General features: G+C 42.5%; 1 protein-coding gene across 1 annotated transcript in view; it reads right to left on the reverse strand.

The window, feature by feature from the left end:
• PLCH2 (phospholipase C eta 2) overlaps positions 1 to 17,482 on the reverse strand; it is a 74,551-nt gene that overhangs the window by 48,529 nt on the left and 8,540 nt on the right. Inside the window, exon 2 of the mRNA XM_083876902.1 lies at positions 16,683 to 17,168. Coding sequence (XP_083733028.1) covers positions 16,683 to 16,794 — 112 coding nt within the window. The 5' untranslated portion in view covers positions 16,795 to 17,168. The remainder of the gene's footprint in view (positions 1 to 16,682; positions 17,169 to 17,482) is intronic.

The following is a 17,482-nucleotide window of genomic DNA, read 5'->3' on the forward strand; positions in this document are numbered from 1 at the left end:
CCCCTTATACCTTCCCATGTGCTTTCTACAGAGAAAGGTGAAGAGGCCCAGCACACTGTATACAAGATAGATTTCTCCAAATAAAATTATCTTTGTGGGATAGAAACAGTAAAAACAACCACCAACAGTCTGTTCAACTAAAACAAAAATTGACTTGAAGGCTGCTATCAAAACTCTCACAGCTTGCAAGTAATAACTTCTCCATTGTCAACTCAAATAGAGGGCAAAATGACTGGTATTGAATGTGCTGTAAATACCAAGGAGCTGCTTTGCATAAATAAGTTTTGTGACTCTTTCTATAATAAAATCAGACACTGTGGTTCTGTGTGCTGTCCATTGCCTTTTGCTTCTCCTCAGGCAGAGGAACAAAGGTAACGTCCTTCACGTGTCCAGTGCTACAGGCTCACATCCTGTCACGTGTGTCTGACAGCAGGACAGGAATCAAAACTCAACAGCTAAACTGTACCTGCTCCTGAAAGCCTCTGCCACTGACTAGCTCACCTCCCTGGGGTTCACCAGCCTGTTTATAACACAGAGATAACAACCATTCCTTTGGCTCTCAGAGATATCAACCATTCCTTTGGTTCTCCCTTTCATCCCCCTTCTCCCAAACTTCTATTGAACACCAGAGGAAAGAGAACACTGAGAAAGTTGTTTGAACTAAGCTGGTTTAACCTGATTTTTTCACCGCACAGTTTCGGAATAAACAACATTTACAATCCTTATTATTTCAGTCTTAGATCTTTTTCTGATTTGGAAATTGGAAGAAGTGAAGTGTTTTGGTGGCCTATTTTTGTATGGACCCATAAATCACCTTGGCTGTTTGAGGTTTTTAGGGTACACACATTCTTCCAAGAAAATCTGTGTTACATAAGATGGAAAGATGCTCATGTCTAGCAGAGAAGGGGAAAGGCAGTAATGAAAGAAGGTGAAAACAGTTTCAAATAGATCTTGAGGTCATAGAAAGCCTTTAGAAGTAAAGCTCAGCTACCAACCAGACTGAACTAGTCCTGAGTTCTCAACCACTTCAGTGACAGGAACAGTCCACAGCACAACCCCAGCCCCACACACACCAGGAGCCTCTCTGGAGCACTTCTATTTCCTGCACTGTTTTATAAACAAGAGTTCAAACTTCTGACTAATAATCTGAAAATGAGGGCAAGATCATTGGCTGGACCACTTTGTTTAAACTAAAACACTTCAGTAAGTAGTTTATACTGTGCAGGTGATAAAATCTGGAGGTGCTGCAGTGACAGCTGCAGACACACAGATGGGTTTGCTGCTGGAATTCCTGCTACTTCTTTTCAGATCACTAAAAGAAAAACATACAAATCCCTTGGCTTGCTGCTCCTCTTTGTCCCTCCAAGTTTTACAACTGAAAAGTCGAACTTTGTATTATATCTTGCTGTACAATTGCTCTCACTGTATCATTAAACATCTGACAAACTACAACAGCCCACAGGCACCAGTGAACGCTGCCTTGCAGAGGGACTGTGTGGCTCTGGCAGTGCCTCACCTGCAGCCAGAGCTGTTTCCCAAACATAGGAATTCTGTGCAGCCTTTCTGCACATTCTGTGTAGGAATTCTGTCAGGCAAACACCCACCTGCCCTTGGGAACTGGACACCTTAGGGTAGGTGTCCTAGGAAGGAGTTGTGTTCGAAGTACAATCCTGGAGATCATTTCCCTTCCCTCACAATACTTTCTTTCCCTGTCTTTTCTAGTTAGTTTTGGCAACTCCTCCAGTGAGGTGCTAAACCTCAATTACTCCAGCAGGTCTGGTTATCTCAGATGCATCCAAGCAACAGAGACACAGCTCACAAAGATTAATGTTAAATTACCTCAGATCCCTTTCTGTTTCTCCATGTAATCTTTTTTCTCCCCTTAAAAATGGAAATGCCTTAATATTCTTGCTTGAGTGCAGGCCAGCACAGTTGCTTTATTCCATGTTTCTGCTGTTAGTAGTGGAGGGAGCCTGCTCACAGCTCCCTGCTCCTGGTCCTGTTACTGCTTTTGACATATTTCCACCCTGCAGCCCATTGTCTGCAAAGCTCTGCTGCCTCTGAGAATCCGGTGTCAGCACTGTGGGAGAGCTGTGCAAAAGGCACAAGACAACCACAAGCAGAAGAGAATCATGGCTGCCTGAAGTACATGGCCTGTCCCTACAAACAGATAATAACCTGCTTCAGGGTAATTCACATCTTTGGCGTGTGCCGGGGACAAGATATGAGATACCCAAGGCGGGAATGGAGCCAAGAAAGAAATTAATCATTTCATTTTTCAGCAGACAGCACTCTGACACATTTGACAAAATCTCCTGAGCTAATTCTCTCCCAAAATCAAAACTTGCAATTCATTCAGTCACAACTGTGACATGGATTTCTGAGCACAGACACAGTTCTCAGACAGTTGAGCCATGAAAAACGCACAGTGGGGTGGAATCGATTACTAATTAGTAATAGAAGACACATATGCTTACATCCATAGAAAACAGCTGTGCTGCACTCTGCTCCATTGTCCCACATAAATTGGAAAAGATAAATGCATTGCTCTGTGCAGGCACCAAGTAGATGAGGCATTCATGCTTTGTTAAACTTTCCAGACACTCGAGGGTGTTTGAAATTATGATGCATGTTAAATTTAAGCAGATTTATTATCCACGTGTTCCCAATGTAATGAACACTTCACTGCCTCACATTTCCTATTTTAAAAATAGCAGATTTTCTAGACTGAACACACACGTGTGTCTTGTGTAGGTCTAACACAAAACTTCCAGTCACACAGATGCTCTGAAGCAGCAATTAATGTCTAATTTTAAACATTTTCCTGTATATTTATGCACACCCAGATTCAAGTGCCCACAAGAGCAGGTACAATAAAAGACTTCCATAGTAACAGTGGAGAAGTGCTGGGTCTTTTTAAGCCAAAGGAATTTGGGGTACTTTACATCAGAAGTTCTTAAATAAAAAAGTTTCATCATGAAAATTCTACCTAACACACTCAGATCACTCCACCTGTTGCCAAAATGAGGACAAAACCATTTGCACTCTAAGGCCAGATAATTAGATGGTTACAACTCTAATACATTTGGGTTTGGATAAACATTGTTCTAACTTTGTTTGCCTACACAAGATTGAAACAGAGGATGAAGATGCAGCAATACAAGAAGATCAGTATAAAGTGTGAAAATTATCGTTCATTATCTGCACTAATTAGGACTCTGGGTACTCATTAAGAGGAACTAACTCACCTTTTTCACAGTGACAAGGTATCTCAATTCAGACCTTTTTGTAGTGTGCTTTGTATTTTATAATTAGAACAAACTCCCATAGCAGATACACGAGATTTCTGTGTCAGGTTTTTGGTGTGTAGAGAAACCAAAAATGAGATATCCAAGTTGTACATGAAAATTTCAGGCTTGATCCTTTACTTCCCAGCACTCTCCTTATGCAATGCTTTCATTTAGACTACCCTGAGTACTGGTGCAGAATTAATCAGGTCAGCAAAGGGGCTGCCAGCCACGATTACTGCACCTTTAAATACTTCTTTTCACCGTCACTTCAACTGTTACTCTTCTATTTTTAAATCGGTTTCAAACTCAAGACCCACGGGCAGGGGGCAAATCCTTCCCCAAAAATGCCACGGACAAGAGGCCAACACCAACCTCAGGTCTTGAGGTTATTCCCCTTTTTCCTACGCCTTGTTTACTGGATTGTTAAGCATTCTGGCAGCAAATGGAAGGGGGTGGGGAAGAAGACGAGCTGCCACATTTCTAAAATTAGCATCTTCTGTCTCCGAGAAGCCTGTGGAGATTTAAAAAAATTAGGTTTCTCTGCAAGATGCAGAGAGATGTGGAATTTAAACCGCGTTACACAGCTAAAATCCTGAGCTCTGTTTCATACCTGCAAGCTAGTTCACCTACCTTTCCTTTCATCCCCCTTCTCCCTGCTGTCAGTCAGAGACTATTACAAAATACCTAGTCCATTTTATGGTAAAAAGGAATTGCATTCATGTGCCCCTGTCATCCCCAGGCAGCTCCACGACATCTTCCAGCCTCTCCCTGGAGTCCCAGACTTGTTCCCTGTTCCAGGTCGCTCTTGCTGGGCTCTCACACAGCCCCTGGGGGGCTGCAATCCCCTGCTCACTGATTTTCTCCCCTCAGCTGTGGCTTTTTTGGTGCTCAGGTCGCAGGTAATGCCCTGTTCAGAGAGTGTGTTGTGTCCTTCTCTGGGATGTAAACATTCCTCACTGCAGGGACCTGCTGTGCCCTGTATTGAGTGTGGATAGAGCCAGGATTGCTCCAATTCCAGAGATGAATTGTACAAATGTGTTGGTTTTAACACAAACACTGCCATGAGAACACCATGAAAAGTGGCATTTTGATCTTTGCTGTTTATTAATAAAACCCAACAGTGAAAGAACTGATTGTGCCTCAGTTCCTTCAATGTCATCATTGCCATTTGTTCTGTACAAAAATATCAGAGTATTATAACAGACCTGTGCTGAAAAATCCTAACCCAGGATATTGGGCTTTCACAGATGGGCTTCAACTTAGAAATGGAAGAGACTCAAGAATAAAACTCAAGTTTCTTTCCAAGAACCACTAAGGGTGCCAAAGTCTTCCTTTGGATCACCTCATGAAGGAACCAAAGACTCAGCCATGACACAAATGCAGACTGGCACAGGAGGAATTAAAACATATGGGACTGGCAGGGTTTGTTCCAAAAGTCTCTTTTCTTCTTTTAGCAATTATATTTATTCTACTCCTATTACAAGCCACAGTTCATGTCTTATGACAACTATATTTGCTCAGATTTCTTTCAGGTGTTGGAAGCATCAGAGGGCAGTGTTCCAGCAGAGAATTGTGAAAATAAATGGGAAGTTTTTCTTTCAGGATTTCTACAAAGGAAAGTTCCCAAAATAATTAATATATTTTGAATCAACATGTTTTGGTTCATCAAAATAGTTACTGGCTTAAAAAGCACATGAGAGAGTATATAGTATATGTTACCTATATAAATATAGGTAGATGTAAAAGGTACATGAAGATGTTTAAAGGTACATATAGATTAGATGTACCTGGTAGTATGTAGTATAGGTTAGATATATATAAATTGAGATGAGATGATTTAAAACAATGAAAAAGTCTGCACATTTTGTTCTAAAACTGGAAAAAAATAGGTTTATTTGAACCTTCGGTGAAATGCCTTTTTCTTTTTAATCTGACATGAGAAACAAATCTAAAAAAATTCTATTCTACAAAGCATTTCCCATTTGGTGAAACTCCATAGAGCCAAAGTAAGTGATTTCATTCAAGTTGTCCAAGTCATCTCTAGTTACGATGCTTAGTATAATTTTTTTTTTCTGGACCCGAGTCTTGCAGTTAAAAGATGGGCTTTTCAAGTACTTCCTGACTGGAGACAGAAAAATCCCATAAACCTGACCCAAAATCCAGACCAAATAAGAGGGTTCAAGAGACATCAGTTTAGGCCTTGTCACATCCCAGGGCTGTCGTCAAACAGCACAGAGGAGCTGCAGTCCCTGCCTTAGCACAGGAGATTGCTGTAAGTCAATTCTCTGCACATCTCTGCCTGTCACTGCTAAATTACAATTACAGTCACTCCTTTTAGCTATTTGCCACTGATTAAATGAAAGCACAGAACTCTGTTTATCTGATTAGCCAGTCTAAGCAGCAAAAAAATTAACCTGCAAGTAGCAGCTTCACTGTTGTTAGTGAAGATGTCTTAGCACAGATACCCTGTGCCCACTTTATGTTTGCTCTGCCCTCTCAGGCACAGCCCTTGGAAATTCCCAGTGTCAGAATTTCCACTCAAAGCTGATTTTACTCCCAGGTGCCCAAAGGACCCAGTGCATGAAACACTCCTGTCTCTCTTTAAGGGAAACCCCTGCCCCCACCAGCACAGGGAATTCAGCCTGTCCTCACTGTCCACAGGCCACGGTTTGTTTGTTCATCCTTGTCATAAATTATGGATGCCCCCCCATACGCATCTGTTACTCAAATCACCAGTTAATAATGTATGAATAAATGAAGAGACTGCTCTGAGGGGAGAGAACTGTGGGGGACTAAACTTTGAATTCTCTGCTACAGCAGCAAGCATCAAAGCTGTACTGCCAGGCTTGACCTCAGATGGGTTTTATTTTTTAAGAGGGTTAGAACTAGCCTCTTATGAACATGAATGGCTGAACAGCAGGGGCATGGCATGAAAGCTGGCCCAGAAAAACGGGGAAAGAACGAAACACCAAATGAAAAGCTTGCCAGAAGCTCATGGGTATCAAAGGTCTTCGCTATCTTGTGTCAGTCTGAACTGGGAGTGAAGGTCACAAGTAAATTGATAATTCTCTCCAGAAACACGTTGTTAATTCTCATTAACAGAGTTCTCAGTCGGGGGAACTGATGCCATTTGAAAATACAAAGCCTGCAAATTAGAAAAAAGGTGAAGAAGGGCTGCTGAACAAGTTCCTAAGTTTATAATAAGCTTGTGCATCACACGCTCCAGAACTGGGACCAAACGCTGCTGGATCTCACGCTGGAAACATCACCGTGTGCTGAGGAGCCCCAGCTGGAAACAGCGCCCGGTGTGGCCTCAGAAGCGGCGCTCGGGAGGGGACAGTCGCTTCCCACGGCCGCGGTTATCCCTCGCTGCCACCGGGATGCGCTGCGGGCGCACAGAGCGCGCTCCGCGCCACCGACAGCGCTGGGATCGGCCACTGCCCGGGGCAGGAGGGGAAACCCAGAGCGGCACAGGCAGCGGCTGTTCGAACCTCATAGGAACTGCAAACAGACCTGCAAATATCCCAGCGGGTAGAAGGGCACAAGAATTCAGTGCACAGTGCACGGCGTGAACTACAAGTCTTAGACACAAAAAGCTGTGCCAGTCCAGGTAGGGTCTTACAGGGGGGCTTGACCGAGCCTCCTCTTCTCACAAGTAAGTGCATCTCATCCATCGAGATAAGCACCCCCTGTTCAGGGGCTGGAGATTGATAGAACAGCTATTTCTCTGCAATAAAAATGAATGGCACAGCCTGTCACTCCACTGTATCTTGTCCCTAAATTACCTACTTATGCTGCACCTTTCACAACAAAAAGGAAGCACGGAATCTTCACAGCTCCCTCACAATTCTAACTTTTATTATTGCTTTAAACTTTATTCTGACCAAGGTAGGAAATCTGCACATCTTGCATGGTGCTTGCAGTCAGTTCACAACTTTGCTGAGAAGCAAACAGCGAACTGCTCAGAGCACAGCCTGTCCAGTCACCTGAACTCAGGGCAAGAAAGCAAATCAGGCTCTGACCCAGACTGTGAATAACTCAGAGACTCTCTGGTGATAGTTATTGGCAAAGTCTCCCTGATATCACAGCCACATTTACAGGACGTCACAACCACGACTCGCTGTGCAGAGAATCCAGACTTTATCCCTACACTGTCTGTAAGAAGCTTGAATCTAATATCTGGTACTTGTGCTATTAAAAAAGCTCTTCCAGCTGAGGATTAATCATCTCAGTAGGACTGTGCAAATGCATGTGAGATGAGTGGGGAAGGTTATATAAAGCCCACAGAGAGAAGGAAAATGCAGAATGGAACTGAGGACCTGGCTTGCACAGCACCTGAATGCCTGCAGGTGCTTCTAGCAGTGAGATGCATTCCGATTGCTGGCTGTAATTTACTTGTCAGTCATTTACTTGATTAATTATCTCCTCCAAAAGGCTCATCACCCAGGGTACCTGAAGTGTTACAACCATCATTAGAGATGCAGGAGCGTGATCCCAAAGCAGACACAGACCGAGGACCAGCCCCCTGTGCACAAACACACTTTGCCATGAGACATGCACCTGACAATTGTGTGTACAGAGCCCTGGGAACACACAACACTGCAGAACCACCTGAGAACTGCACGTGGGAATGGCTTTAATGAACGATGTACCACAGGTAAAGATAAGATGACTGCACAATCAAACCTGATCAGCATAATCCTCACCAGCAGAACTCCTGTATAATCACTGAGGGAAGGCAGGAACATCAGCATTGTGTGGCAGCAGAAATCATTCTATACACAAAGTGGTGAGTAATGACATTAAGAAATGATGGGCAGGGTTTAGCACAGTGCATTGTGGTGGAGTTTCTGTTGTTTAAAAGCCAACCTTCCCTTCCTCCATCAGTAAACTTTGCAAGGTGCACTCAAATGCAACGTCTACAGCTACTGAAACTGCTCTGGAGTAAACAATTCATTCAGAGAATTGGGAATTGCTCTGTCCTTAGCATTATAGTTTCTCCAAAGCAATACATGTTTCATTTGCTGTAAGTGGAATGGGTTTTCATTTACTTAGCAGTTTTTGTATTTATCAGATAGTATGGCCGTAATTAATAAAACATGCCTTCTTAAAGATAAAAGATCTTTTGAAATGACAGTGAGCTGATAAGATCTAAAAAAAATTGTCCTCTAACAAACAGGGTCAAATGGCTGAATATCTCTGAGCAAGTGAGGAAAAGGAAGAGTAATGTGATGTACCACTGAACAACAACTGAGCCCATAAGCACAAGTACAATTTATCTTCTAGCAAGAATTCTAGTGGATGCAGTAAAAAGAATAAATCCACCTACTGTGTTTCTGCGATGGGCTTCCTAAATCCATCGTCTTGTAGAGATAAGAGTGTTTTTCTCAATTGCTTGTGTTAGGAAGTAAAAATTCTCTGCATTTTCCCTCCGTCTTGCTCCCTCTTCTGCAAGTCTCTCTGTGTGTCCGTGTGAGAAGGCAGTTTGAATTTCATCCCGTTTATTAGCTCAGGCACTGAGGAATCACTGTCGGGTTTGTGATGTACAGGCTCCTTTCCTCTACACACCACCGAGGAAGCGGGGGAGAGAGGAGAGGTAGGATTTTATCTAAACTACTTTTTGCTGGAGCAATTAACTCTTCGCTGACTGACAGCTCCTTCCTGGTGTGCCTCATGTCAGTTGACACTGAAATGTTTGCTCCTCCGAGGCAACAGGGGATTCTCTCTGACAGCTCTTTAATGCTCATGTTCCTGCTTTTAAGGTTTCCTCTGCTTTTCTCTTCCACTGCTTAACTGGGAACTACAGTCAGACACCACCACAGCCATGATTTCCTACAACCACATGAGTGTCCCTGTTCAATTATGCCAGAGGGACTAAGGGTCACAAATCCTATGAACTTTTTAAGTTTACTTTGTTCCCTAGTCCCTATAGCTTTGAAAACTTACAGAGGTCTCTAATAGGGATTTATTCTCCTCCAGCTAATGCTTGCTGCTTCTTCAGGTAGAGCATTTAACACCTCTAATCCTGAACATCCAAAACTGAATAGAATTATTTGCAACAAAACCAAATTCACTGCTGCTAGAAGGATGAAATGTGGATGCACCTGTGTATACTGCCTTCATCCCCAAACACTTAATTTTTCAAGGTAACAGAACAGAATCCTGTTCGTTCCTCTGCAGTGAGTTTTCAGTCAGGTAAGAACAAATGATCTTGCTTCACTTTCTCAACCACCTGTTCTAAAAAAGAAACACAGCTTAGTAACACCACCCCACAGCCAGTTCCACACTCAGCCAGGTCTGCAAAGGTTTCCCCAAGCTTAGTGTTTTCCTGGGAGAACTATTATATATATAAAAATATATGAATATATGTATATATGTATGTATGTACATATAGAACTCTGTAGATATTTGCATCTCTTGAGAGAGTTTTAACTTTTTAATCCCTGCCCACAGTAAAACCTCTCTGATGCAAATTTTTACTCAGAGCTCTATGAGAAAAACGAGTCAAATTAACTAGATTTTCCTCACTAACCATTTTCCTCCAGAGAACAGCAGGCAGGATTGAGCACAAACCTTTTTTTTCCCCCTACTTCAAACAGCACTTTGTAGTCCATCTATTCATTTTTTCTGCTGGTAAATGAGGACAAAACCTGTTCTGCAATCGTGGATCTGAATGCTAGTGCTTCTAACATATTTCTATTTTCATATTTAATTCTAGCAAATGAGCATTTTGAACTTTCATTAAGCTTCATTTCTTGATGTTTGAGCATTATCTTGACAGCAGCCCAGCTCCTGCATCTGTCACTATTCCAAAGACTTGCCTGGTGCTGGAGCACACTTCCCTGGAATGACTTTCCTCTGAGTTTCACTGATGGTCCCACACATTCTAAATACCTGCACATGTCAACACACAGTTCATTCACTGTGACACAAACCTCAAGCTTTTTCTTCCCTAGGTCCAATCACAAATCCTGCTGGCCTACTGGGAATCAACATCCCCTCTTTCAGTTTAGTAAGAAAGACACCAGTTAAGGAGATTAGAATAGTCTCTAAACAGGTTTAAAATCTTTTGTCTTTTTCACTGAGCCAATTACCTGGAACTTCAGCATTTCAGCAGGGAAAGAGATTATTACTTCAGGGAAATATTAGTGGTTCTGATATTGTCAAAAATAATCTCACTCACTCTTCTCGAAATTATTCACAGCTCTTCTATTTTGTGCAGAGCATTTTCAGCATAAAAGGGCCATAATAGAACAGCTTCTTTTCACAGTGGCTACACAGGCTTAACTCATGGTTTGTACTTCTGAGATCATGAGTTCAGGAATATTCTGGTTTCTTCTCCACAGATCCAGCAATGCAGCTGAAGGATCCTGGATTTGACTGGGAGATGGCAGCAGCCACACATCGACTGCTTCCTCATAGTTTGATAACTGCAGAAAACCACCATGGTTTGCTTCAGAAGACAACTGGAGTTATTTGTTCTCTGGAGAAACAAAGCATTCCTCTCTCTGATGAAGCATTTAACCTCAGATCAAACTGACAGATAAGATTCTGATGTGAAGATAAACAGAAAACTGCTTGGAGATGAAGGGCATTGAAATGTTTGGGGAGGTGAGGAACTCCAAAAGCCAGAGAGGTTCACAGTATCACAGTCAGGGACTGCCTGGATTTTAAAAAACTATTTCCCAAACTCCAAATGCAAACCAAATCCAGACATGCTGTAAGACACACGGGCTAGTAGTCACTGGGCTGTACCTGCATTCAATGGCTTTCAGGGGAATTAAGTTTACCAGAAATATCAGCAGATACAAATAATTTGCTTGTGAGAAAGTGTAAGAGGGAGAGACTCAGCTCTTGTTTACAGAGCCTCCCAGAGCAGCATCCCCCTGAGTGGCTTTGATTGACAGGCTTATTCACAGCTAATGGCAGCATCTCCAGAACTTCCCACAGATAATGCCAATATCGTTGCACATCGTTAAAAAATATTGGATTTCCTCCCCTCCCATCTCTGACAACACACAGGCTGAGCACTCACATGAATGAAAGGAACATATTTTTCCTCTCGCAGCATTATAAAGACCTTATTTTTAATTGCACCAACACTGGTTCAGTCAATCCAGAAGTTGGTTTACTACCTCTAAATATACTGTACTTACTCTAACCATCTGACTGAGCATGATTTTTACCTATTTCACTGTTAGTAGGTTCAAACCAGGGTAACTTCATTGCTACCAGGTACATCTATAAGGAGCTTTTGTTCTGCCTTGCAAGGAGCAGTGGTTACAAGCAGTAGTCAATAACCCCCGAGGGATGCCAGGTACAGAAGCTCCAGGAACAGCGGCTCTCAGCTGGTTCTGGAGCAGCCGAAACTCCCCAGCCCTGTGTTCTGGCAGGATGGAGAGTGTGTGACCACGAGCACACGTTCACCCAGTAGATGGCAACCGCGATACAGCCCGTTGCATGAGCGATGTCCTGATGGGGAGTGGAGCGCACTCGGTGCTGTTTATTCTGCTGGATTTGTCCCGTTTCCCACTACACACGCCCAAAATCTGTACAGGCAGCAGCAGATACACGAGATAGGGCAGGAACACTTGAGGGGGCAGAGGAGAAGAAAGAAGAAACAGATGGTAACATTCAGGTGATTCAGTTTCTAATCCAGGAAAAAAAACACTGATTCTGCAACAGAATTCAGTCAGTGCCTTTTATCTCGTTTTCCCCAGTTAACTTTTACAGGAAAAGCAGAGCTGCCACATAAATTGAGTATCCAGGTAACGCTCCCCTTTTTATTACAGCCTCATGATTCACTAGACCAGAGCAAAGAAAGGCGAGGCCAAACTCCAATATTCCTTCAGACCACAGAGAAGGACCGACAAAGCAAAGCTCTGTCAGAAGCATCTTTGTGGTGCCCGTTCATTGCTTTTCGTGTCAGATTTACAACCTTCTGAGCATTTATCCTAACAAACCTCCACTGAGACAAAGACAGCTGGTTATTAGTATTTCCTGATTCTAAAACAAAATCACTACCAAGGGCAGAGGCTGTGTGAGCTGGAGACAAAGCAGGTACCTCCCTGCTCCAGAGCAGGTGTCAATTCATCAGTATTTAGGCTCCTGCCTTCCAAAAGATTGCAGCAGGAATGTCTGAGCCTGAACAGGAGTTAGGAGACTAAACACCTTTAGGCATCTTGGCACAGAGCCTCCAAAAATTACATTACAATGCACTCTACCAAAACAACAGGCAAACAAAAAACCCCCAAAAAAAAAAAAAAAAAAACAAACAAACAAAAAAAAAAAACCTAAGAAAGAAGTTTAGAGATTATCATTACCTGTTGAATCCATTTGGGCTAAATGGAAAGGCTTGAAAAGTTCACTTGATTCAAACTAAAATCATTGAGGAAACAAATATACATTCCAATATACATTTCTCAAAGACAGGAAAAAGGAATCTGAGTCACATCAGCTGAAAGACAAGACACTTAAGCACAGTCATAATGAAGTTCAAGGTCCTGGGCTGCAGTGGTTCATTCTGGACTCGAAGCCTGAGCCTCCTGCTCTGCCCTTTGCTGGCAGCAGGAGCCAGGCATCCTCCAGGTACCTTGTGCTGTACACGATTCCCAAATCCCTGCCCTCATCAGGGGCAGGAGATGTATTTATGGAGTGTGAGTGAAGGGACAGAGCTGAGAGCTGCCCTTGGGTGCTGGAGCCCCAGACAAGATTATTTTTGCCTGCAGTACCCCAAGACATTTCTTCGTCCTTTACAAGCCACTCTGCTTCACAGAAAGGGACCATTTCTTATAATTTTGTCATCTCTTAATGTGATATAAAAATGCTCAAAGGCTGAACACTTTCAAACAATTTTCCTTCTAACACTTGAACAGTATTAAAGAATTCTACATGAGCCTGGACATCTGGAACCAGCCTTTTTCACAAACTGAAATTTGATTTGGTTTCACTCATCTATCAGTCCTCAGATCTACTCCAGGCCACCACCAGCCAAGATTAAAAACCTCCGGGGTTCAGACTCCTTTGTGGTTTACAGATTGCATGTTGCAGAACAGTTCCCAAGCACCTGATATCAGCACTCTTGTCACTCTCTAGATCTTACCAGACTTATTTCAGTTCTAAATTGCTGAGATTGGACATTATTATTATTATTTGTATTTCAGAACACATAAAAAAGACCTAAACATGACTGAGAAGTGTCTGTTGTGCAGGAACACCAGTTCCCATCTATAATCAGAATAAGAGACAACATAAGGATGAAATGAAGTTACAAAAAGAGCCAAACAAGGAGGCAGTAACAGAATCAGGACTAGAATCTGGATCTGCTGAGCAGCCCAGTATTGTGTCCTTAGATTCATATCGTCATTACAACAGTCTGTGGACTCATTAACATAAATTAGTATAAGCTGACCTTGCCAACAAAGGAAACAATTGTGCATTCTGCAAACCTCACTTATGCATTTCTGCCTCTGCAGCAAAAGGGAGGACAAACAGCAGCTCTCAGTGTTCATTACACTACAGCCTTGTCCCCCATTCAGGAAGAAAAAAAGGTGTTGAAAACAAAACTCTCAGCTGAGACTGTGCAAAACCTTCAGGATTTGGGGTCACAATTTTGTAGCACCATTGTCTGTGTCACACCAAATTGAGGAGAGTGACATGTTTGAGTTCAATCATTAAAGGGATGACAGTGTGTCTGTTCAGACTGGATTCAAACTGCACCAACAAAACCCAAACCCAAACCAGGCCCCATTCTTCCCTCACTCCCTTGTAGGTGCAGAACAAGCAGACCTGCAGCATCAGGTCACATTTTATTTTTAGCTGATGGGCAGTTTCAGAGAAATCTAACTTTAATTGAAGCTCCTGTCAGACAGCTGGTGCCAATTCACAAAATATCACCTGTCTGTCTGTTCTCCAGCTCAGCTCGTGCCACAGAGAGGTTTGGGTTGGAAGGGACCTGGAGATGGCCCAGCCCAGCCCTGCCATGACAGCAGCTGCTCACAGCCAGGCAGATGGTGGAGCCCCAGCTGAAGGCCAGCTCAAGTGCTTCTCCAGGCTAATCTGATGTACCACATATCTCAGCAAACAGGATTTTGCATGTCTGTGCACAACACTCTTTCATCAGATTACAAGGGAAAAGTGAGTCTAGACATGCCAGAGCATATTTGAAAAATAGAGGATTACTGAATTTGCCATATCCCTCCTTGATTTTGGACTCTCCCAATGCTGCTGTAAATAAGGACTAATGACATTATATATAACCAAATTATGTAAAAGGTAATTGCATTCCACTCAGATTTGCTTTTTACATAGCAATCAGCTTCCTGATCCATGTACAGCCTACACAGAAAAGTGGAGATTTTACTGCAAAAAAGCAACAGGTTTTTGAAAAGTGTCTCAGTTGATGAAACATCAGAAAGCTGCACGAGAGTGCCAAGAGTTCCAAGGCACTAAAGATGAGTAAGCACAAAAGGAGATTGCAGGTAATTGATACAGTGGGGCCAAATGATCAGCTGAGGGGCACTTAATTAACTTCATGGAGTTATTGCAACCAGTGGTTTGACTCTCCAGCTTCATCCTTTCCTAAGTTTTCTGACAAATAAACTCAGCCAAATACAAAAAGAGAAGCGTTGCATTTGGCAGCCTGGGCCTGACAAAGCTGAAATGTTATTTCTGAAGGCACAGGCTGCTCCAGGCAGCAGCTCAGCGGTGTCACTGTCACGTCTGTGCAGGTGGCTCAGTGTCTGTCACAGCACAGAGGTAAAACCAGATCAGAGCTGCATTTCAGCAGAGCCACGGAAAGAGTTAATGAGGGAGTCAAGGCCAGGCTCAAGTGGGTGTTCTGAGCCTGCAAAGGGATTCCTCAGCCCAGATCAGCTTTTGTTTAGGTCCAGACCCACTTGCATTGGAATGCTGGAAGTGCTGCCCAGGCACAATGCAGATTTTCTCTCCCTCCAGCTATTTCTGCCTTTCCTGTGCACTTTGTCCTATGTTTGCACACTGACAGAGCTTCACGTACAGGAATATTTAATGCACATCCAGGAGTCATCACCCTAGAAATAAAAAATTAGTTCCTTAACAGTCATTTTGTGTGATAGAGCAGTAACTGGAATAGATCACTTCACTTCTGTAGTGCCAGAACACACAAATGATGCAATACACCCATTTCACATCTAAACTTCTGCACTTTCCTTTTTCAAATTCCTTGCAAATCAATGTAAGGAAAGAAGCACATTTAGACAATGTTAATGGCTTGATGGCTCTTCTAGGAAAAGTAACATCAGTAAATGTGTAAGAAAGATAAGAACTAGGATAATGACAATCAATCATGGATTAATTATTTCATTGACAGGCTATTTTTAATACACCTACAATATAAATATATTCAGCTAGCAAAAAATATACTTATCAGCACAAATTGTAAGCCAACAGAAAGCAAAACTGATCTCACAATTGCTGGATATTTAACCAAAATTACAAAATTAGGTCCTGTGAAAACCCAGCCAAAACTTTTAGTGCTGTCTACTTCATGATTGTATGCAGTAAATTAAATACATTTCAAGCAAATGAGTCCTGTGTTGAATAAATGAAGTTTTGATTTAAATATTAAGCTAAATAATCTTTTTAAAATTTATTTTAAATGCAAAAAAAACCCCAACCCCTCCTCCCTCAGATGTCTTCCATAGCACAAATTCATCTGCCACAGACATCAGTTACACAATTCCCTCCCTCCTACCCAATCTCCAGTCTACACTTGATGTGCACAATCACATCTGTAATCTCCAGAGCTTCCTAAGAGAAGAGCTCATTTTCCCCTGCGCGAGCTGTCAACACTGAAAAAAGAACAACAGCCAACAATAGTTATTCTTTGAGCTCTGCATCTCCCAGCTCAGTTCAGACAACTCCATGGCACAGAGCCACAACCTGAGGCACTATAAATCCCAGCCTCATCAACTTCAAGAAAGATTTTCCAGAAGCACTGGAAAGAATCAAGGAAAAAAGTTGCAATCTCTTGACAGTCTTATCCCAGGATACTAATTTAAATTTTTTTTACAAGTTTTACAAATTCAGCACATGAAGGTCTCTTCACATGACTGAAACCTCACAGACTGTACAAGCAAGGACAGAAGAAAGACTCATTCAAAGTTATCCTCAGTGTACAGGGAAATGGTTGTTTTGGGGATTTTTTAATACACTTTACCCAAACTCCAGTCACAATACCAACTGCACAGGAAAAAGGGACTGAGGAATATCCAAGCATAGTTCCCTCAAATTTAAGGAAAACCAGCAATCCCATATGAAATACAAATACAATAAAAGTAAATTTGGAGAAGAGGAAAGGAGTGCATTTTCAATACCAAACTATGACATGAAAGGATGGCACCTTCCACTCACCCACTGTGAGAATGTTTGCAGAGAGGAAGTGGCAGCAGTTTCCCTCATGGAGACTGGAGTCTTCTCTTGGTGTCAAATCCCCTGCTACAGTTTTTGGAGAAGTCAGAGCCATCTCAAGCTTTCAGAGCAGCCCAGCAACAGGGCTTGCTCCAAGTCAAACAAAGGACTTCAGTTCAGATATCTGCAGAAAGTTTCAGTCAAGCAATGAAAATATCTGAGAAAAAGCAACAATTTCAGGATGTTGCTGCTTTGCTTGCTTTGGAAGGGCCAGTGAGTGTCTCCTCTGGAATTCCACATTCAGAAGACTGTCCTGGTTTAATTCTTTTGACACATATTCCATTCATTGAACCACAGAATGTGCAGTATCAGTGTGGAGAAAGTACACGGAGCTCAGTCTTGACAGGACGGATGTGAGGGCCCTTCCCAGGAGAACAGGAGTTACAGACATTCCATGTATCTTCCCAGTGTTTCTTGCAGGTGGCCACCCTGGAGAAGACATGTTTTAAAATAGTGGAAGTTACTTTAACTGTAAGATATTTACTACAGGGACATATTTAGGTGACATACAATGACTGACCTCAGCAGACAGAAGACACCAAAACTCTTCCTTCCCTCACCCCAGGATTTTCCATAGACAGACAAAGCTCCATTTTTTGCCAGCAGCAACTTCTCCAGAAGCCAAAGTACTCATGCTGGGGTGAATTGTTTTATACACACAAACACAGAGAGATATAATATGTACACATAACACTCAACTCAGTCATTCTGCACAACAAGTGAATGTATTGAGCACATTCCCA

The sequence above is a fragment of the Zosterops lateralis genome, assembly GCF_965231275.1.
Source record: "Zosterops lateralis genome assembly, chromosome: 22".
Lineage (NCBI taxonomy): Eukaryota > Metazoa > Chordata > Aves > Passeriformes > Zosteropidae > Zosterops > Zosterops lateralis.